The 24,398-nt window shown below is 35.7% G+C and overlaps 2 protein-coding genes across 9 annotated transcripts in view; one reads left to right on the forward strand and one right to left on the reverse strand.

Moving 5' to 3' along the window:
* On the reverse strand, window positions 1–9,127 carry LOC106155292 (salivary peroxidase/catechol oxidase). 2 transcript variants are annotated; one of them, XM_013530038.2, is made up of 12 exons: window positions 9,104–9,127; window positions 6,722–6,834; window positions 6,045–6,331; window positions 4,428–4,730; window positions 3,940–3,988; window positions 3,405–3,508; window positions 2,963–3,064; window positions 2,562–2,681; window positions 1,556–2,261; window positions 1,195–1,361; window positions 483–585; window positions 1–188 (listed from the first exon to the last, which is right to left on the reverse strand). In XM_013530038.2, exons 2-12 carry the CDS (start codon window positions 6,754–6,756, stop codon window positions 128–130), a joined length of 2,037 nt encoding a protein of 678 aa, XP_013385492.2. In that variant the 5' UTR covers window positions 6,757–6,834; window positions 9,104–9,127; the 3' UTR covers window positions 1–127. The 2 variants fall into 2 exon arrangements, with proteins under 2 accessions (XP_013385492.2, XP_086858245.1); XM_087002119.1 differs by lacking the exon at window positions 9,104–9,127 and adding an exon at window positions 8,525–8,690.
* LOC106155296 (uncharacterized) overlaps window positions 9,017–24,398 on the forward strand; it is a 26,922-nt gene continuing 11,540 nt past the window's right edge. The window contains exons 1-2 of one of the 7 annotated variants that reach the window (XM_087002114.1): window positions 13,774–13,906; window positions 20,216–20,465. The gene's annotated coding sequence lies outside the window, so the exon portion shown is untranslated. Of the gene's footprint in view, window positions 9,193–13,760; window positions 13,907–15,476; window positions 15,588–19,838; window positions 20,023–20,215; window positions 20,466–23,114; window positions 23,323–24,398 lie in introns of those variants that run through there. The other 6 variants (XM_024074307.2, XM_024074306.2, XM_087002116.1 and 3 more) reach the window with 6 other exon arrangements.

The raw sequence follows: 24,398 nt of genomic DNA on the forward strand, positions 1-24,398 counted from the left end.
TCAATTATATTAATTTTTTTTTTATTTCTTTGTAATTTAAATAAGACACTTTGATACAAGATGTCAATAAGAAAAACACTGGCTATTTTTTCGAGACTCGTTTAATTCTCATCCAGTAAAGACCTTCCTATTCTCTCCATGGAGACAAATCAAGTCCTGGCAACGCATTACAGTCCACATATGGATTGCTAAAAACAATAAAAATATATCAGCCCATGCATAGACAAATTCATTTAAGTCAGTAAGAAAAATTATAAAAGTAATTGTACAGATGCATTTTTCAAGTCGTGTCATATGCATATACGTAAGTTAAACAGGTAAATATAAGTTAAGTATTTTAATCAGTTTTACAACAGTCTTCAAAATACTGCCTTTCAATTGATATAAATACATGGTGATTATCTACTGATGACTTTGAAATGGAGGGGGGAGAATTTCAAGATATTAAATAAATGCCAAGATGTTCAAATGCCTATACAAACCTTTCACCAACGGCTTTCAAAGCCTGTTTTTGCACCTGTGTGATGCCAGTATTTTCACACATCACTTTGGAAAGCAGGACACCTTTGATGCTCAACAGCTGATCTAAATCAGTAAAACAAACTTTGATCTTAATAAACTATAACAAAATTACAATCTAACAAGGCATTGTGCTCATTATAGGCCTACTGTCATTTGCTACTGAATAAAATCATAGTTCAAAAACTGTTTTTTTTTCACAAACCAACACGTCGATATTTAGGCCTGTAGTTTTCAAAGATATACAATGTTATTTCTCAGTGCGCTGACACTTTTGAGGGCTTATAGTCAAAAGTTTCACTTCGAGTGTTAGTGTAACATTACATATCAAAAATCTTGATTTTCTGAGGATTTCAACTCGTGTCCCTTAATCAATAAGGTATACCATATCCAAAACCGTTCACGGATAAGCTCCAGGCAGCTAGTTTTTGTGTCTCCCTCGTACCAGAGATAGAAACTGGTGAAATTTACTAGTGACAGTAAAAATTAGAAACTTAGAACTTGGAAACGAGTTTTGTAGTCGTATTTGTCTCAACGGTTTCGGTTTGGGCTTACCATAGCGAAAAATTGAATATTTCTGAAATTCCAGGAAACAACATTTTTTTCCTTTATAAACGACTTACGCGCCTTGTATGACTTTTTAAAAAGAAAAAGAAGTAAAACAGTATACTTTACCTTCAGTAAGCGCAGTTGCACCGCTGTGCTGATAAAAGTATCTGTCTCCATATTCGAGTCTGCGAAACTGCTGTCCTATGATGCAACTGAACGTTGGTCCCAGCAGACCGTTATTCCTCGGGATTTCTGAGACACCTGCAGTCCACAAGTCTATGTCATCTACGTGTCTGTAAAATAAGGTTAATAATCTAAAAAAATCAGTAAATTATCACAACAGTTACTGGAAATTTCAAATGATAAATGTTTCGCGGATATTCTCAAACTTTCAAAGTGACATTTTAGCCCAACGATCTTTCAAAAAACAATTTAGATTAAAATAATGATAGGTTAATATCAGACAAATCGATTAGGTCAAATATACCTGTAAACAGACTGATACAACGTTCTCAGCCTCTCAGGAAGATCCTGCAATCCATCGAAATCTGTGGCTTTTTCTAATCCACATGCTTCCCGCATGGTGTTATAGGATGGCAAACCATGATCCCGACCCCTTTGAATATTCAGTGACACTAAATCGAAACCGGGCATGGCCACTGTGTTCTCGAAAAGATGGTTTGTGACTTCTTCGGTCACTTTGTTATCAACCTTTTGTGGGTGGGTATGCAGTAGACCATTGATTATACTCTTAACGCCTCCCTGAAGCGAATCTAGGAGGGCAAAAGGACAGAAGAAATTGTCTCTGAGCCTCAGATTATCAGTATCAGTTTCTTGGTCAAAGCGGGGAATAAAATTCTGCAAAAGTGAATGACCAAAACGATATGCCGCAGCAGAAAATTCATTTACAACTGTAGGGTTTACGGCGCTGTTGTAAGTTGAGCGTTGTGCTCCGGGTTTCACTTTCAGTCCATACGTCGTCATTCCACTTTCTCCGAGAATAATGGGCAGGAACTCGTTATATGTAATATGCTGCATCATGGCACCAAGAATCCTCCTGGCTTCTTGAAACAATCGTTCATCATTCCACTGAGGATTAAGTTTTGATAGAGCTCTGGCAATTCTGTTGTGTTCATATAGCCAGGTAGTGTGCATTGCAGTGAGACCAGGCTGTTCATTCACTCTCACGTCACCTGAAAAGAAACATGCGAGGTACTTCAAATGTTTCAAATGAATCGATAATAATTTATTATAAACGCATCACTTCGCGTCTTTTTTGTCAATTTTTGGTTATATATTTATTTATCTATTTTTAAATCCTTAAGTTTTTTTCTCTCTTAATCTCTACGTCAGAGTCACACGGTTTTCGTAGCAGGATCCAGAAAAAAATTCAATTAAACCGAGCATCCTAAAAAAAATATCGCCTGTGCTATGACTAAAGCAAATCAATAAACCCTAATCTGAAAAAAAACTCCCCAGCACTTTTTGCCTACCTGCCGCAAAACAGACATCTTTTCCTTCTCGAACTTGACATTCAAGTTTCTTCTTTTCTTCCGTTTCTGCCCAGGGTAAATATCTGTCACTGTCTGCAGCACGAGACACTTTAAGCAGACCTTTTTAATGGGTAAGATAAAATTTTGAAGTCAAAACTACATATAACACATACGCGTAATGTTCGCAAAATTTCAGATGGAACCCCGTTTTTTTAAATAGGTGACTCACCCAGCCTCTTACGCGCAAAAAAATTGAATGCAAACATTTGAGACTTGTGTTCTTTGATGCGCTTTTCTTTTTTGTTACTAAGAATAGGCAGCACTGTCTAAAATACAAACAAAGATGATTTAAATACATCATTATGTAAAAATAAATCCATTAAGTTAATTTGCATTTGTACCTCCAGTGAAATTTCTCAGTCTATCAAAGTCCTGGTCTCCGGAGCCGTAGACATTAGACGCATCTATAAATGCTGTGTTGACGTTAAACTGCTCCCGGTAACCTAATGAGAGAAAGGAAACATCTATCAGATAATAATAACAATAAATATTCCATTTTCATGATCAAATTGCAATGAAAGTTTAATCCCCCCACCCCCCGCAAAAAAAAAGCAAATGCTCGTACATGCATTTGTATTGATACAAAGCTAAAGATACAAGAATCATGTCATCTTTTACCGTCTATACACAAGAGGCCATGACAAACCTATCCCCTGGTTGTCTTGGTATTGTTTGTGATTACCATCTCTTCCATATAAAAGGCACTCACAACTCAGTATTTTGTTTCACATCTATGACAGATCCACAAGCAAATACAGCATATTTTTGGTTTTATGATCTTACCCAGTTCTCGTGAATCTTCAGAAGGTGCAGACCTCACAAAACTCATACAACCCTCTTCAAAGGTAGGGTCAGAACTGTCAATTTTAATGGGAAGGCATGCTTTGCTAAAAAGAAGAAATGAAAAACAACTTAATTTTGCCTGCTGTAAATAATGTTCATGTCCGAATTACTACTACGTGAAAATTTCACATTGAAAACAAAATATACATACAACTGTATTAATCTATCAACACCAACTTTCAACGCCAACAACATTTCAGAGGCCTGTCTTATGTTGACACAATTTGAGTTATCTATTGCCATTTTAAAATTATTTGGGTTAAATCTAATTGAACCTATACAAAGTTATAATTTGTTTTATTTTTGATAAAAAATATGAAAACGATCTTTTTTGAAAAAAGGTTTTTTTTTAATATCTATAATTTTTTTTCGAAACCATTTACAGAAAGAAAAAAATTATCACAAGCTGAATCAATATCAATGGAATGTGTTGAGAATTTGACTTTTGTGCATTGTGATAATCAAAGCAGCATACCTCTGATTCGACATCTTTGGGCAGCAATGTATGAAGTCGCCATTCTCATCTAAAATGGACACATATATAATAAAATATACAGAGAACATGAACTTTTGAAAATGAGGTATTCTTATCATATCAATTTGTACATAGGTTAAAAATTATGTTTTCTTGAACTATCCACTTGTGTATATGTTTGTCTATTTGCCTGAAAAACTATCTGTACAGGAAAGGAAAGGCCACCAATAAAATAAAATAAAGATGTAATTAAAGCTGATAATACATAAAAACTATAGAAAGCTGTATCTTGTGACCTTTATGTTTTTAAAAATTGTGACAGTTAATTTAGGCAAAACAAAAACTTTAATGACAAAAAGACTATTATTACAGAGCTACCGGAAAAATAGACGATTTTAAATTTCAATGAACATTACACTTTTTTAACCAATCGAATTCACTATTTACTTTCTACTTAATCAATCAAATTAAATCGATCACGAACCCACCTGTCACCGGCAAGGTCAAAGTTATGTCATGATCTAAGAACTGCCCCCACTGCATCACCATAAGGGAGAGGGCGCGGTTGTCCAAGGCGGGTTCGTTACCGGTATGGATGGCAAGGCTGACAGCACGCGGACCAGGTAACTTAAATCTTCGTCGTCTTCCCATGAAGATCACATCGTCGTCGTCTTGCAGATTGTCATCGTCGTCGTCGTCGTCTTGCTGATTGTCATCGTTGTCGCCTTGCTGATGGTCATCTCTTTTCCCTCTTCTGAACACGACGCTGAACTTTCTGGGCTTCTTTATCCCTACAGTCAAAGGCATTCTATAGGTTAAGGCTACGCGTTGGACCTCCACAAAGCAAAGGAAATCTTTCCACAAAATTTCGAGAGTTTTCCGGTTTAATGTCAAGATATTCTCTATTCAAAACCGTTCAGAAATTTTTGATAAAATTCTCATCTCTAAACCTTTTTCAAGTTTAAAATTTTCTTAAATCTCCAGCCTTTTTCTCTATTTAAGTAACACAAAGACAAAGAAAAGTTAGAACTCGAAAACGGGTAAATGAATCTGAATTCTGTGATAAGATTTGAACAGAATGTACCTTGATGATGAAGGGGGAAATGTTGGAATGTGTTTTCCTTACGCTGTAACTGCTGTGCACTCAAACCATTTCATTAACTTTCATGCTTATCTAACTTTCAGGATATGACGTGCGAAGCACGCACAATTTAGAAATAATTATAATTCTTACAAAGTAAAAGAATCTTGCCAATGCCTAAATGCTTAACATTTATCAAAATGATTTCAATCTATGAATACAAGTTACGTTTTCTATAAAGTTTACTTATATAATAGGCCTATGCACGAAGACTCTTTGAAACTCGGTAAAAGTTTAAAAAAAGGAATCAGAATGTCAAGGTACCACTCACCATTGGTAATGATGAAGTTAGTAGGGTAGAGGAATTTAAACTACTTGGTATACACCTTAACAGTAAATTGAATTGGAAAGATAACACCGTAAAGAGTGTAAAGAAGGCACGGCAAAGACTGTATTTTTTAAGATCATTGAGAACTTTTACTGATAGTGTGCCTATTTTAGTCAATTTTTATAGGTGTGTAATTGAAAGCATTCTAGCGTACGGAATTATAATATGGTATAGCGGAACAGCTGGGGAGGAAAGGAAGAAATTAGCAAACGTTGTAAAAACTGCAAGCAGGATTATCGGACAAGATCTCCCCAAGCTGGATGATATTTTTAAGGACAGGATGGAGAAAAGAATTGTCAACACCATGAAAGACGCTTTCCATCCTGCATCCTCTCTTTTTACTTTTTTACCAAGCAACAGTAGACTTTTAACTTTTAAAGGCAGTAAACGCTTTTTAAACAGCTTTTATCCAAGTGCAGTGACGCATTTTAATTTGATCTCAAAGCTAAATTCTTAATTTATTTATTTATTTATTATTTTATTATTTTACTCTGTATATTGCTCCAATGGAAAATGATTTCCGATTTTTATAATTGGCTAAATAAACTCTTATCTTATCTTAAAGGCGACGCAAATCAAATATTACGTATTTCCATGAGTATGCGAATTTATTCCTTACACTTACTAACACCTTACCGTCCTCGTATGAAATTGGTCCCAACCTGTCGAACGCCACCCCGGCACTTCCCCACTCCTTGTTTTCTAGATTGTTACATGTGCCGTCCGCAGTTCGGAACTTGGAATCCTTCGCCGAAGTGCAGTCCTTCCCCTTTTCGCTGTCTTTGCTGTCTTTACTGTCTTTGCTTTTCTTGTGAAGTATGGAAAAGTTGGGCCCAGTGGACGAGCCACCTGGTTCATCTTTTAACTGACCAGCACCTTGCCCACGGTTATTTGATTGTTGTGCCCAAATTATGAGTGGCAAACTGTAATGTTTAAAAAAAAAGCGCAATTTTGAAATATCCAGAATCGAACATAGCACAAAGTTTGAAGCACACTGAATTGAGTCGATCAAATCGGAAATTTGGGGACGATCTGAGTACGAGGAATGTTTGAGTCTCACCACATCAATAATAACTACGTTCAATTTGCCATTCCATGTATTCTGTGCTCAAATATTGGCTCCCTACAACCACTTTTCAACCGACAAACCGTCGACATTTTTAGTCTACGTTGTCAAAACAAAACAACAACAACAAAAAAAAAATCGCGTAGAAAACACGGTATGCGATTTTATAGCACGCGCCCGTTGCAAATGATATTTAGTTATATTTTAAAGAAAGTACATATTGAGATGTCGTCTATAAACAGCTCACCTGATAAACAAAAGCAAAACAGCCAATTTCCCCATCTCCTACACTCCCTTTCTTTCTGATTAAAGTGAACGTAATCTCTTGTGGTGGCCTTTGGTAGTTCCGTCTCCTTCAACCTAGACGGAACATGCACATGTGTATGTATGTATATATATATATGGAGAAACGACTATAATTTCCAAATGTCTCGGGGTCACTGCTGTCTATCTTGACTTATCTACATCAGTTTCTTAACCTGTGATGTCATTATATCTATCTCCATAACGTTCCACTTGCAGAGTGGCCAGTCGGTCGACCAGACATATTCAACTCCTGTATTTTTTTTTTTTTTTTTTTTTTTTTGTTCTTTGTCTGTTTAACATGACTTTTTGACAAATCACAGAAGTGAGAAAAATTGTGGGAAAAAGGCAAGAGCAATTTTGCTTTGCAGTGGTTACTTTTATAATCAGTATTATTATTATATATCCGACGATCGAAAAACCAACGAGCCATTAAATAATTATTTGATGGTTCGTTAGTTTTAATTATTATCGTCATTATTATTATCCTCTTCATATTAGTCGGCTACTTTTTAATATGGCAACGGGCGTACAAATGATCTTAGAAGGCGGGTTATCAGACGATCGACAAACTAACGACCAATCAAATCTTCATTTAAAACATCTCAAGGACGTTGGCATAAAACTTTATATTCTTGTCTGCAATCAGCACTGTTAATTATACGGTTCATTCAGAGTTCAAGTGCAGCATAATAATTTTGATCATTAAAAACTGATAACATACCTTGCGACACCTGCAGCCCTTATGTAATCAACGTTTCGTAAGCTTGCAGACGTGATTTTATCAACTTGAAATTAAGTGAACGCATATCATTTAATTACTTATCTATGAATTATTCATTGCCTTCACACTTTTCTACCATCAGTATACAACGTATCTTATATCAGTTTCTCAAAACCGCACAATAATAGTACAATAACTTAAAATCAGGGAATGAATCGCAATTATAAAACTAATACACTTTGATGAATTACACAATTGACGAGTGGGTAGACATAGGACCAACGCAGACAGCAAATACTTAATATGCCACATATACATTGTTGCTCCGATATCGGGTCCAGGATTAAATGTTTCACTAACGGGGTTTAAAGGAAATGATATCATCCGTAAAATGAGAGTTCGTCGTCTGATAAGCAGACTGTACGCTTCGAAGTTTTTCTTTTCTCGGAACTTATATTATGATAATATGTTTTTTTTTTTTCATTGGGCTCGGGGACTCTCGCTGAATGCAGTCAGATTAACAGATTACTGTGCCTCTTGGTGTTTCCAACGCAAGCTGGTGATTAGACGTTAGCAAGAGGCTGACGTCATTCCTTTGCAAAAATTCTCGCTGGACAGAAATATCCGTAAATATCTAGTAAGAAAGCCCTCCGTGACCCCGTGGGCCTGGTAGAGGGTTGACAGAGAACAGTGTGCAGCGAGGGCCCCCTTTACACTTGACGGTGTCCTTTCGGTGTACCGTAGAACGGCCCCGTTTGAGAATAAAAAATACTTTACGTGCCGACAACTAGCCTATCATTGAGCACTCATTCTGCAACCAAAACGATGCTTGTGCCTCCTTTCTAAGACCACAGCGATGCCAGTTTCATGGTAGCACAAAAGATACAGAAAGGACGCCGTCCAGTGTACAGGGGGTTTAAAAGCCATTATACGTGACGTGCCTCATCGCCAGTCGTGCTCAAATACCAGTTGTTTGTCACGTTGCAATTTTGAGGATTTTTTAAAATAAACAAATTTACTTGCCTTATTTTGAGATGCGCACTTGGATTTTGCTGGCTAAATGCCACTCAGAGGTAAGATGCCAGGGACTGGCTCAATTAGTAGTAGGCACAATTCCGCTCAAAAGAACGTAGTCCATGCAGTCGATCTGCTTGCCTGGTCAAAACAACCGTTCAACTGTGGTCTAAAGTAGTAGTCGGCACAGTTATATAGTCATTCATTTGTTGTGATTTAGTTATAATTATCACGTGCGCGTTTTGCCTACGGGGGGGTGGGGGGGGGGTAACGGCTTGTCATCAAAGAAAAATAATGTAGGCCTATAGCACCGTACTTACTGTTCCCATTTCTATTTCCATCAGACAATCTTTCCTTAACTATATACATCGCTTATCGCTGTTTTTTTATTCTTAAAGGCAATTTATTATAATTTATTATTATTACACACAACTATGTTTATCATCTCAATGAGATATTCACAAATTTTCGAACAGAATGTATACAAATTTTCGAACAGAACTCACGCTGACTACCAACAGACTATCATTAACTGTGATGACGTTGGTTTGTCCAAACGAGGACATCAGTTTGTCAAGGGTGGTTTACCTGAGCGGTGTCGTAACCTGTATGCGGAAGTTTTACCATCAACGGTCACTGTTGGTTCACCTGGGGTTCACCTGAGAAATGTAAATAAGGTAAATCTGACACCAACCGACACGTGAAGACGCAACGTCGCCACGGTCATTATAGTCATTATCTCTTAACAGCCACAATGAGTTGAAATTTAAAATTGACTTAGCCATTTGGCGCGTAAGTTACAGTGTATATTATCTCAACTGAATATCTAATAACCTTCGTAAACATTTATATTCTCAAATGCATTACATTATTGGTCAAAAATATAGAGGGTTCTCTATCCTTTCATCAACCTCTGCAGAATTTAATGTGTACGTGAAAAATAAGACGTTGATTGTGGTGAATTAATCGACGCTCTCGTAAAAAAATATTCTCTCGTGTCCTGTTGAAATTTCCCTACAGGATCCTTTGCTCTGAATGTACCAATGTTAAAATGAGGCAACGTGCAGTATTTTTGCCAAAAATAAATAATTTTGTGCCTTTACACGCCATATGTAATCAATTGATCTGAGGTTCAAAATTAATAAATTTCATTCGTCTTTCAAAAAGAAACCTAGTTTTTTAATCAGACGAGAAAGTCCAGAACTGATAAACGGTAAAAGATCAAGTGTATTGAAAATAGATATATTAACATGAAAATATATTTCTATCTTTGTAAATGGATTGGAAAATTTATTTTTGGTCCGGTTATTCATTACTTTAGAACCCCGACTTTGTCAATAGCATTATATTATAGTCGAGCAACATCCTCCTATAATTTTCAGAATCTATCGGTTTTGTTATCATGTTTTAAAAGTAGGCTAGTTCTAGAAGTATGTCTTTGTGATATTTAGCACAACACAGGTAGGTAAAAAAATTTAAGGATGCAGAAAAAAGGGCTTTGATGAAAAATTCCTTGACACACTGAAAACTCCCTCTTGCCTGATACATCCAAAATAGGACCCATGGAAATGAGTTGGAACCTCGGTCAAAGAAAGCTATTTTATCAAATCAGTGATGAGAGCAAAAACGTGCTGCCTACAAATGCAATCTGCTAATTTAGCTGAAATTTATTTTAGAAAAGCACCATTATAGTACGTATGGCGTGTACACGTGTACATGTATCTATTATCATTCAAATTATCATATTATTGTTTAAACTAACTACACAACTAACTAACTAACTAAATCAAAGATGAAGAAATTAGACCCCTGGTACAAAAAACCAGGAAAGCAGGCGAGGAATGCGTCTTCAATGCCCTTCAATAACATGTCTGGCACAAACATAGTTATCAATGCTGTCTTGGGATACCGGGTCAGCCGCCGTATCACACATATTCATGGACAGGGATGTAATATTGTAAGATCAGTCCAAGATATCAGTGGGAATGTACCACCAGTGACGGTTTCTCCTGACGCTAGAGTACTAGTTAGCGTTTTAATTAAAGATAATGACGATTTCTATCGGGTCGTCGATGACTTGATCTCGCACGTTATCACCAGGGCCCGGTTGCACCAAATGGTCGAAAGTAAGGCGTGGCCGTTGCGCCGGCGTAAATCCAGCGCAAAACGCTACGCCCGAGAAAAGCCAGTTGCACCAAACTGGAATAGTGTTAAGTCGTAAATTAACGCCTGCCAGCTAAGTGGTGTATGTCGGTCGTAGCTCGTTTTCCACTATGGCTAGGTTGGCAAAAAGAGAGTGTGATGACAATTATCGTAGTTTACGTGGAAAATGTGGGTTATTTTTTTGTTTCTCCCACAAAGCTTCCGTCTGTATAACTGAGCAGTGGCTTGGTTTTTAAAACACTAATATATATATATATAGCCGTCTCATCGTAAATTTTATGTTTGTTGAAATAAGACGAGGAAATTGTGAGCTGATGTCGGTAATGTTAACAAATGCTTATGTAAAATTTTCTAATATGGTAGGAATACATGTATGTAGCCATGTATATATGCTTGTGTATATGTTCAATTTAAATCTTACCAAACATGTCGGTAAGTCTTGGCTCTCAGCAGTTCGATTTCTTTATTTCTTTTCACAATTTTTGACAAATATTAGCTAACCATAGTCATTTTTATTCACATTTTATATTACTTTATATAAACATATAGACTGACGCTTAGAATATCAACATTTAAAGGCTCATATAATTTGTATTAGGGCGCTTGTATTTTTTAAACTACAAGATGTAAGCTCCCTTAATTTAAATGATATCACGTTGTAACTATAGATAAATAGGTCAATAAATTGTTGACCCTGTTGTAAAATTATAAACAAGAAAGCAATGTTGGCGTTAAAAGTGCAATTTTGGCATTATTTTCAGACTCAAAAGGTAGAATAACAAATGTGAAGGTGTTCAAATCCATTAATTGGAATACGTCCTGTCTCCGCCGCGTTTTTCTCATTTACAACAGGCTTCAATCAAATGTAGCTTATGAATTTCTCCATCAGTGAAATGCTCATTTTGTGTTTATTTATGTCGTCATTCTATTATGACTGCATCTGCGAACTCCTCATTTGCCTAAATATTTTATCCACGTATAGTTGGGCAGCGATGCAACGAAGCGTTACTCGGGCGTTGTTTTTTGTCTTGGTGCAACGCGTGGGGAGGCGTGTGAGAGGCGGAAAGCCATTACAGGATTAAGCGGTCTTCCTTTCATGTAGGTCCGCCATATTTAGGTCGTGGCCTAGCTAGCACTCGGCTCTTCTCATTCTGAATGGCCTCATAGCTACGTATGCATTGTGGTAACAGAGACATGATTTGTTGCAGGACGGCACAACTACCAAGCACAGCTACCACAGTTTTCACTGAAAAAATGTAAAAACCACAGACAGTGCCCATTCAGCATCGTAGCAAGAATGTATTTACCAATTCTTGGTAGTCAGTTTTTAAAATTAGTTTTTATTATGGCAATGCCTGAACTAAATGCAGTTTCCCGACTCGTGCATGTAACATGCCATTGCCCTACTCAAGTTAATTGTGGAAAATCTCCGAACATGCAACATAAAGCAGAACTGGTGCACAGTTTAATAAGGGTTTAAAAACGACTGGGCCTTTACCCAATTGGTGTATATATTTCGATTTCTAATTTTTATTCAAAATATAATTAAATACAAAAATAAAATCTATAAAAATGAAATCTCTTCAACAAACTCTAGATAATTTCCCAATATCATTGTTTACACTCAAGTCAAAAAAATTGGATTTAAAGTTTTTGCAATGGAATAAAGAAAATAACAATGGAAAGCAGCCTGTTAGTGGTTACTTCACAGCAAATCCTTGAGGGAACAATAAGATGCAATTCACAATGGATTTGTTAATTTATATGCTTGGGTTGGAAAATATTTTCTTATCATTACCTTACACTGTACTTGAGCCCTTTTCCAGATAAGTTTTGCTACTTTTCACACAAAGCAGATGAGGATGATTATAATACATGCAATTGGCAAAAAAAAAAAAAAAAAAAAAAAAAAACCACAGCATTTCACCACTGTACCAGAAGCAGCGAAACATGGGAGTGGCAGTAGAACAAGCTCAGTTTTCCTTGTGTGCAATATTTAGGGAAGTTATGACCCGTATTTAACAATCTAAGCCATAATTTGAACAAAAGTTTCAATTAATCATATATTTCATGCAATGCCTATTGTCTGGGTTGATACACAATAAAATCTTATTAAATCCTACAAAACTAGCCTTATCTTTAAAATGTGAAATAATGTAAGTATCTGCATGTGCTTTGTGCTCTCACCATATAAATGGAGACTTTCCGTTCTGGTTTGCAACCTCTTTAGATTTTTTTTTTTTTTTTTTTTTTTTTTTTTTTTGCAATGATAAAACCTGATCAAATCTAGCATTTAAAGCAGTTTCAATCCAGATTGTCCAGATTGTGCTTCTCTGTAATATGTAACTGCATTATCAAAAAGTTGTACAAAATATGCTGTGTGGAAGGTTTAACTTGGATAAATGTTGATATGCATAAAAGGTACTCTGCAGAATACATTAAACACATGAGTAAATGATGTTAGTACCTTTGCACTGAAAACAGACCTTGGGGGATTTATTTGAAAAGTCATAAGATGTTTCTTATCCAATATAACCAAAATTACAATATTTGCAGCTTTTGAAATCACAATAGTTAATATAAAGAGAATCGGACTGGCATTCATACTATACTTTTCGTAATCATAAGAGTCAATACTACGAATACCAACATGAACTAAGTCATATTTAGCCAACTCAATACACACAAAAGTTTGAGGAAGCAAGCAGGATGCTCTCTATATCTCTCCCTTACTTCTCCTGCATCGTTTTTGTACCTGTTGAGTGTAGTGTAATTATTTGGTCAGTGGTCACCAGTCTTTACCTCAATCAATAACCAGTACCCGAGATCAATTGGTTCCCACAACAGGGTTAAGCAAAATATTGACCTAATAATTCTACTTCATATCATTCCATGTGTTTCTCGATACACAAGAGTTGGCAATTAAAATAAACTATTTGCAGCTTACAGGCATGTTCCATCCAAAATATTTCTGATATGGACTGAGGTGAGAAGGGACAAATGATTATATGTGGACATATGGAATCGTGATGAAATATATGTGTTAAAAGTAATTCACCTCCAGGACCAGTTCTCCCGGGTTCACTTGAACCACTCCCCTTCCTGGGCTGCCACTTGACACCAGGCTGGAGAGGTTTTCTTAAGGGCCCTTCTTTTCATTCATAAAATAATCTGGCTGGTTGGAGGGCTACATTAGATGTGAAAGCAAACGTGGTCACACAGGCAAAGGTAATTAAAAAAATATATATAATATGTTTAAGTGACAGTTTTGAATGTCTTTTTTTTCTTACTTTTTTAACAGTTTTTTAGCAAAATCAAAGCTGGTTAAATATACTTAAGCATTAAGAATCATTAAACAATATGGTTTAGTTATAAAATTTTCAATGCATTTTGACCTGAGAAAACCAGTACACTTAAGACACCATGAAGAGAGGACAGTTTCACACATCAGCATATCTAAGTGGATCCTTAACTTCTATGGTTAATACCTGTCATGCTATAAAAAAGCGATTTGATCTTCAAAGTATTTTATCAGGCAAATGTAGCAGGTACAAATTCTAATTTTACGTAGTTGTTGAAAGTGTCATTATTATTTTAATAGTCAGTGTCATTATTATTTTATTAAAATAATGAAGACAGAATCACTGCAGTAATGCAAATGAGAAAAAACAGGCATGACATGTACTTGGGAACACAGCTGATGAGATGTCAGTGATTCTTTTATTTGATTGATTGATGCAGATTTATACAAAAGTAAAGAACACTATACCATCTTCACTATGACAGTTAGCAGCTAGGTTGACAAGTCATTAGAGTTAATCATCATTGTTTTGTGACAGCAATGCTGTGTCTGTCTTTGGCCCATTGAAATGATTGCTGTGAACGATTGAATGTAGTTTCACCTGTCTGTCTTCTTACATGTGTAAATAAGATGATTTAGTCAGCAGCGGCGGATTTAGGGGGTGTTAGGGGGGTCTTGCCCCTTCAGATCCTGAAAAAATAGAATTTTGACTAGCTGACTCAAAGTTCTAAACCCTACCGAATGGCACTGTACATCCTTCAAAATACCTATTTTTTTTCGGGCTCTTCATTAGGCCCTAAACCCCACGCCAAGGGGGCGAGGGTCAGCTTTACATCCGAGGCCTGCGATTCCTAAAAAACTCCCCCCCCCCCTTCAAATAATCCTGGATCTGCCCCTGGTCAGTGACATAGTAAACAAACCCTACTAATTATGTTTTTTTTTCATACTTAAAAGTATGAAAAAATATCCACCCATATGCATGTGCAAGTATGACCAGTGTACACTGAATACAGATAGTCAGTTTTAAATAGTGAGATATTTCTGCATTAACAAAAATAATTTAAGCATGTGCAGTGTAGATGCAAATATATTTTTCATGCAATTTCTTCTAAACTGACAACAAAAACTATGTCACAATATAGAATTAAATGTTTTTTTCACTATTTCAGTATTCTTTAAATGATTCCGGATACTTGTAAGATTTATATTTAAACATATTTTTCACCTTGTGTTTCATTATATTCAAATAAATCTGTCTGACATAGCTTGATGAGAGCATAGAGGGTGAGGGCATCATATTACCTCCACTTGTCTTTACATGGGGCAAAAACCTTTTGAGCTCCCTCGCGTACCTGCTGGGCACAAAGAAAACAAGAATATTACGTGGCTGTTTGAACTTAAGAAGTTGTTATCTACTTATACCACAACACTATAACAGTAAAGAAAGGGAGGCAATTACAATGTTGTAGGGCTAATGCTTTATCCAAGCCAAATAGGGGTTCTAGACCAACAGCAGCAGGATGCCAAAACCTATGAGAGGTTTGATAATTTGCAGCTGGTATTAGAGGAAATGTAACTCAGAATAAGACATACTTTAGGGGCACACAGGTAAGATGGTTTACATTATTTATTAATTATTGGGATTTTGTAAATGGAATGAGTTATGGTTGGGGTTAAAATGGAAAATGTTAAGACTGTATTAGGTAACCTTCTGTTTCTAATAAACCATCATCCTGTTGATCTGTAAGCATTAAAATTTTGTATAAATTAGGATATGTTTTTGGGGGCATCTTTTGCACCGTATCATTTATTCAGCAAGTATTCCTGGCAAGAATGTCACCCATTAACAAATCAGAATTCCTGTTTAAAGGCAATCAGTTGCCACACTTGAGAAGAACTCTTAGGTCATTCTTGAGTGGCATTACAAATTTGGTCACATACAGACGTGCAAACTATGACAGTATCGTGTTTTTCCAGGAAAATCATGTTCGGACCTAGTTTTTAATTAAGTCACACTTCAAACTCTTTAATAAAAACTAGAAGTGAATGTAAAAGTTATGGTAGATGGGTTTTAATCATTTACATGTATATTATGCGTAAGCAATAATACCATAGCTCTATATGGTAATGCCTCTCGAACTCTCCTGTTTTCTGAAATACAATTGCAATTTCTCTTTCATTGACTCATTAGCAGCAACAATCTGGGGGCGTAACATAATGTTGTTATGATTTCCTGCCATAATGTGGCCAATGAACCACACTCTATCTGAAGTCAAAATAGCATTCAGCGTTCAGTGTAAATTTAGCGTCAAACATACTTTGGGGGCATTTACAAATTGTTTACAGTTATTGCAGCCTGAATCAGTTACTGTGTTTATTAATAATATTTCTATATCTAGAAAGTGGTACCAAGCATCAGAATGGCATTTTGTGTAGGTTTGACAGGACGGGTATTTTAAATCTCCTGGTCACAACAAAAAGGTCTGCCACTGAGTCATGTGATTCTTTGCCTCTGACATTGTTTAGATAGTTGCAAAGAATTTGAGAAATAATAAAAAGTGTGATCTGCCTCAATAATTTACATCTGCACCTGGCTGCATATCCCCCCCCCCCTTTTTTCAATGCACACCTACATCTGTCACACCAGGGGGTTAGTCTCTAAAATCTAAGAAAACAGCCCAGCATACCATGATGGTTTTATAAAAGACAGACATACCAAGACCTGGTAATATGATGCAACAATCTTTTAAACTTGGGGAAAATGAGGTATGATATTTACTAAACACATTGCAATGTCTTTTCAATTTGAAATAGGAACTATATAAAATTACAAAAAAAAAAAAAAAAATGAAACTAAAAGTTAAATATGAGAAAAAAATTAATCCAAACAGTTATTCAAAAAGAGTGTAGCGAGGATAATAGAAATTATGCTTTTTCAACATGGCACCTGTTTTGAAGTGGCAGCGTCACATGCAGGTGGACTAGGACAATATTATCCTTCCCACAAAAGAACATATTTATTGCTTCATTTGAGATGTTGAACAAGTTTCAGGCAATTGTTATTCATTCACACTGGTATCCTGCCTGCTGAATGAATTCCATGTTACAGTCTATGCAGGTATAGTGTGGCTTAAAAATGTGCACCACTTTCTTTACAAACTTCAGAGAGAAAAAAATTCTTTCATTCCCACTTCTACATTTCATTTGCATTGAGAATATTGCCTACAAATTTATTACACAATTAATTACCTGCAACACAACTAGATTGGTCTCTGCTTAGTGAAACATTTTCCAATAATCTTTTGAAACTTTGCAAATACTTCACCATTCTAAACAGAAGTAAAGAGGGTGAAATGATATATGTCTTGGTCTCCTGTGTTCACAGTCCATTCTGTTAGGCCAAAAGAGGAGAAATATCCCCTGGGTATGTACACAACAGGTACAGCAGTGACACGGGTAAAATTACACTCATTTCCACCAATTTACAACACATACTTGGGTGACGACCTCTCGCACATTTGGTGAATTGTGTCTGGAAAACGGCAGTCCCAGAGAAAAGTAGACACCAATTAACAGCTTTTACCTAACAGAAAATGGACAAATGACTGTTGTGAGTATGTATGAAACATGTGGCGACATGAAAATTAACTCATTTAAAGATAGGTTCCAGATGGGGTGCTAAATGGTTGTATAAATTTCTTAATTACATGAAGGTAATACAGGTGGTAATGAAAGCAGATTACATTATCATAAAGGTGAACATTTTTACTGCCATTATAAGAATGCTGTAATTTTAATGTTTTGCACCTATTTCAGTTTTTCCCTTCCTCCGTGAAGTATATGAAATATTATGATTAGGTATGAGATTTTTCCTATAATCAAAAGAAGTTCAAATATAATATAATGCCCAAACACCATAAAATGGCAATGTGTATGTTTGTTTGTGTGTATATGGGTAAAAGTGTTAGGTACAATAATGTTCCAGTGTTTGGGTTGGGTGTAGGGAAATAGATACTGTTGATAACTGTTTTAATTAGCAATACTTTTGGCCCAAATCCATTCCTTTTAACTGTTTTCAGTGCCATTTTGAAAGTAAAAAATAATAAAGGAGTGGGGATGGGCTTTTAAACAGGTATGTTACCCCACCCCCTTTTTTTTTCATCATATGACACACGACATGAGGACACTCTGCACCCAGCCTTACCTCTGTACCTGGCACTCATGTCGGCAGAATAAAAGGACATGGGACATGGGCAGTTAAGTCTGGAGTCACACTTCAAAACATCTCATCAAGAACAAACACACAACATCTTTGGCTCAAAAGCACACCCCATTTATGCAATGATAATTAGCTTTGAGGGGATAAGGAAGGAACAAGCCCCAAAACTACATGTTTTTGGTGTGTTACGAAGACCGGTTTCATGGTATCATTCCACATCACTTTGATGAGGTTGGTTAAACCAACAGACCTTGGCTGCCATTGTTTACTGAGCATACACAACTCCTCAACCGGCCAAGAGTGTGAAAGAGCAAGAGATCATGTCGAGGGTCAATTGCTTGAAGCACTGTTGCACTACTCCAGTAACAAACCATATACTTTTCACATTGGTATCACAGTCTTCTAAATACCTTAAACTTTTAGTTTTGTTAAAAATTACATGCTTCATGGCTTCATGCACATGCTGAAATTTTTCATGTTTTTGGAACAAGTTATGATGCCGGCAATTATAGCTCATTTTGCTTGTACTTTTTCTTTAAATTTCCATGACATTGTATTAGTTGCTTTGCCTATTATCTATACTGACTACTTATTTTTCAAAGAGCATTTTGGAATCATTGGAGTCACTCCAATCATAATGTTTATTTCAATTTCCTCAGATCACTGCAAAACTCCAATTATTATTTGAAACACTGAAGGGTTTCAAATGAAAAATTTTGAAATCTATTTGCCATGGGCAGAGAACTTGAAAAAACTGTGATATATTTGAGAAACTGTGTATGTGGTCCCAGTTTGTACAGCACAAAAAAGATTGTTCCACTTGAAAAGTATTTAAATTCATTTTTCGTATCATCTATAGCATTTCTTAATATGTAAAGTAAAATAATATTTAGAAATTCATAAAGAACCTTTTTTCGAAGCAATATATATATATATATATATATATCTGGCAGCTCATTTTTTCCATATTATAGAAAAATTGTCATAGTATCTAGAATATCATTTTCATATCAAAACCAGCACACTTTGCATCAACTTGTATTTATTGTAACCATTCAAATAAGACCATCAGATTAATTTTTTCCCTGTTACTAATTCCCACGCAGGTTCTTTGTAGAACAGAGCCAGCTATTGAAGAATCCACCGTTCCTCTTGACTGCGGCTAAAATAACAAAATTTGCCCGCCCATGTTGGGATATTTTGATATACAACATTGTCTGAATAGGTTCAATACTGCCAACAAAGACCGACTCCTTAAATATGCAGGATCATGACGTTTTTTGTGTATATAGTAGCCAGGACTTTCAACTTCACAATGTGCCCCATCAACATAATTGTGTCAATAATAAATATCTTAGATATACCAACGATTAAACCTATTAAAACTCCTTAATGGCGATGAATGACGCAGGAACAAGAAGATACATACTGCAATCTAAAGGACTTTGAAGGGCTGTACAAATTTACCTCCTCTTGCTATTTTCAAAGATTACATTTATCAAAAGTAACATATTTCTAATCCAACCTCTGGCCAATCAATCAATGGGGTCTTTGTAGTAAAGAACAGGGGATCAGGCCTATTAAAACATAATTTGAACACACAATAAGGAAGGCCAACAAAAAAGGGGGCTGCATGTCCTTCATAGCGCTGTCTTTTCTTCCTCCTCATATCTGGCAGTTACGACTGAGAAACAACATTTCGGCTATTCGATACCCCTGATCATTATGCACTGTATAATTACTGGCTTGTGGACATAGGGACAAGGGAGTGGTAGGATGGTATGTTAGCAGAAGGGGGCACCAGAGTTTGGCAACTTGAAACAAGTAGGATCAGCCATCTAAAGAAGGTGGCTTACTGTAATCTGTAAATTTAAATTTCAAAAGTTGAAGAGCTGTGAAAAGTGAAAGGTCATTATTTAATTACTTATTATGGAGTTTACCGGAGCCATACTTCAACCATAGGCCACAATAACAAGGAGAAGTCAAATAGCCTTTTCATTCATTGGTTTGTTTACAGGATCAATGAAAGGCAATTGTTGGTGAGATTAGTCTCATTAGCGGCAAGGTCTCAGCTACGGCCATGGCCACCAAGACCTCACGGGACTGCCAGTTGCTACTCATGATGCAAGTGTATTAGCGCCAACAACATTCGTACTTTTGGATAAAATTTATGTTACTCAATCAGCAAAGGACTTGCCACATTAGGACATTCCTGGGCACAGAATAATTCTAAATACCTGGAAATGAGGGGGGAAAAGGAATAAAAGGTGAGTGTTTAGACAAGTCACTGACAACTTATCTTGAAAAATTGCTCAACTGCTTTGAACTTTGAGAAAAGAAACTCAGGTGTAGTTGACAATCCTAGGGGAACTGACTGGTCCGTCATTACAGACTGCTTGCTTAAAACTATCTTGACTGTAATGAAGTAATATAAAAGAGAATCTGATTGTGACCGTATAAATTATATTTACATACTCAAGTTATAGAAATTAAAAACAACTGATCTCATTAAGTATATGAACAAATCTGTATCAAAAATTGCATTGGTGACTAAATAAAAAGTTTGTTTATTAACAAAAAAAATTCAAACAACCAAATTATAATAATAATAATACACACTGTCCATAAAAAATCTAACAATATGAACATTGCAAAAGTCAAACTGACTTGGATATAAACCTTTGATTTTAATAGGAGTAAATACTTCGACTAGTTATCAAAGATTTCTGTTACTTTTAATAAATGATAAATCAAATATGATTATGTTATCCAATGACCTAGGTTTATTTTAATTCTGTTTCATGATATTTTGGATGACCTAATAGCAGCATTTTTAGGCAAAAAAAATAAATAAATAAATTTTCAGTCTAAAAAAATATTTAAGTATCTCATTTGCCATCTGTACATACTCCCAGTATTGTAGCTTTGGAAAATGACTACAAAACAGTAACTCAAACTTTCTTTAATATTATTAAATCTTTATAAAATAAGAAAAAAATATATAATTAGACTGGTTAATATGTTCTTTTATAATCAGTCAGGATCTTTTTTTTCATTTAAAGCTTGAAATCTTTCCAAGTTGTGAAAAAGGGTTAATAAGCCTTAGGCCCTGCCATTTTTGGGGAAATTTCCATTGCGTACTTAAATCAAGTAAATGGTCACATGCATTCTTTGCATTTTTAAGTCATTTAGTTTTATTTATTTATTGCTATTTCCAAAAATATGAAAAGACAATAGGGTAATTAAATGATATCATTTATAGTTGATGTTTGAAGAAAGGAAATATATTGACAGATATTTGAAAAGTTTCCTTCTAACATTTTAGTTGATTTGGCACTTGAACTGAATTAAACAAACCTTTATTTAATTTTTTCCCTTTTTATTTTAAAACTTCTCACTGAAAACAATCCGTATATACTGTTTTCAGCTTATCTCTGCATTTGATATATCAAAACTCATTCCAAAGACCTTGAAGGTGTTTTCTTAACAAAGGCGAGGTGTTTTACAAATCAACCGTTTGCCATCACCTTGTTTCAAAACAACTACTGCAAATTCCTTAGGCCTTTCTTTTCTCTTCAAAAGTCCACCATTTGGCGGCCTTTTGTTCTATTTACTTCTTGCCAACTCACTCCAAGTTGTTTTAGTTGATTTTCCTATACCACAGACCTGCCGAAAAGTATCTATCATTCAGTGCGGTTAAATGAATAATCCAATTCTGTTAACTCATTGGCCTGTGGTTCACGTTCTATTCAGATAATAATGAGAAGTCCCATTCACCAGTATAATGCTATGGCTGGATAATGGGCACCTCGTGTGAAAAAATAAATACATAATTTGTTAGTCTATCTATTATTGATTTCAGACCCCTTTTGTTGGCAACAATGTGGCTAACATTAAGAGCAATGAAATATTAATTCAATAATTCCTCATCGATATTTCTCCGATCAAGAATGCCAGAGTGTGATAAATAAGTTGTCGGGTTGAACCTTATGGGTATGTCTTCTATAGCCAGCTGAAAGCTAAGGTGTCTGAACATTACCCACAGCCATCTTAATCAATTATTAATGATAACCTGTAACAAATCCACTGCACAATCAAGTCTATGTCAACAGGGTGTAATGAGAATACTCTATACAATGTTGCCCAAGCAGAACCCGGTAATAAGACAATTGTGCCAAACTAATTATCCCAAGCTAATTAAATTAACTTAGGTAAAAAGCAAAAGTTTATGTACTGAAAAATGCACCTGCTGACCCCCCAGATGCAAGCTGGAGGATCACTGCATCCAATGCAAATACTTGTGTTTGAGGAAGGCTTGGGTCCATGCCAAAGACAACTTAAATGATGCAAAAATGCAGAAAAGCAGTAAATTCTACCAGTTGTATTGATGTTGGTTGAGAGGTTCAAATTCATTCCACAAAACACAGATAAAGTCGAATATATGTGCACTTCTCCCTGGCAAGAGCAAACCCCTAAATTGATGAGTAGAGATTTGAACCTTTAAATTTCTTGTATTGGTTCTGTGCTGAATCAAGGTAAGATTTTTTTTTTTTTTTTTTTTTTTTTTTCATGGTCCTTTCCCCTTGCTGGACACATTAAATAATCATTTTAGTTAATAAACATGCTTTTCATAAGTCATTAAAAATACATCAGATTATGGGATTCCAAGTGGTGGAAAGAGTAATAGATCCCATATGGATCCCTGGTGAGCAGCTGAGTATATGCAAGGATCTTACTCAAAGCAATACAAATTACATTTAAAATGCCTCCAAAATTATATAACAAAAATAACACAACACGCACCACTTAAACTTAATACAATTTCTCTAAAGATCCCCCCAAAATAACATTTCAATGTTGTATTAATCAGTGATTAAAGGCAGAAGGTTTGAGTGATGTGATGGTCCAGTCCACTCAGACTGCTTGGCGAGGCAAGGAGAGGCAGCAAGGCTGGCCTAACCAGCCAATAGAAACAAAGCCGACCAAGAAACCTGCAACTCATTGTGAAGTTAGCATTAGTGAAGTAGAGCTCTTAGAGCACAGAGCAGAGCAGAGCAGAGCTGGTCCTCTTAGAATAGGTTTACTAGAAATTGTCCAGTGTCTCCATTTCTCAGTACTTTTCAGGTAAGATCTTTCATGTAGTTCTAAAGCTGATTAAATAGGCCATTTAGTACATTTAGTAATATGAAGATGTTGGACATACAGGAAAGCATACTGAAGAGCACAGACAGTGTAGACAGTTATATGCTGACAATTGCTTACTCAAATTATTTCCTATTCATAAACTGCATCCAAGCCATGGAAAGTGCACAGTACAAGTATCATCATCATCAAAGGGAATACAGAATATGTCACAGCACCTGTAGAAGCCCATTTATTTGCTGTAGCTTCATCACTAAAGGCATCAAACGTGATACAAATACTGTTCCTTGAACATGTGATGCAAAATAGAAAATGCTAACACCAAGTATACCTTTGTCTAAGATGACACTATTTCATGAAATTTTCAAGATCTTTAGCTGATAAAAATATCCGTGTGCTAGTATAGCTAGGAGGCACAGACAAGAGACTTTAGATCTTTAGAATACCCAGGGTCTGGTTCAAGGAGTAAATCTTGTTCTCCATTTTGAGAACATTTTGAGATATCAAAGACATAAAATCCAAAAATTATCTTTTCAAAGGCAGAAAAATCAGTCTGAAGCTAAAACCTAAAATTCATTGAACTCTTTTATATACTCTCAATATGCATCTTTATTGAGCGAAAGGAATGTTGTCATAACTGCCCATAGGAAACCACACTCTAATTAATTTTAGATAATTAATTAAGTTCACACACAAATCAAATCAGTTTAATTGCATTATGTGAATACCCCCAGAAGCTGTTAATATGACAGAGGGGCCTACCCACATGGGAGTAAGCATTATTACTTATCTTGAATACCAACCAGTATAACTTTGAAGCTTATTTGTAAACATAGAGACAAGGTGAAATAGTTTCAGCATAAGATTCGTGTTACAGTACATAAACAATTTTAAAACTGCTCATGTTCCCAAACAGTTTTACCTGACTCCAGATAAAAATATCTGACCCTAAGATAAAAATAAATGTGCTCTCTATTTAATTAGCCATCAAAACTAGCCAGATCAAGGGGCTGGACATTTGCACTCATCTAAACACATCTTCAGGTTCAAATATACTT

Source organism: Lingula anatina, chromosome 1 (genome assembly GCF_051362555.1).
Source record: "Lingula anatina isolate TDL-2025a chromosome 1, LinAna3.0, whole genome shotgun sequence".
In the NCBI taxonomy this organism is placed as follows: domain Eukaryota; kingdom Metazoa; phylum Brachiopoda; class Lingulata; order Lingulida; family Lingulidae; genus Lingula; species Lingula anatina.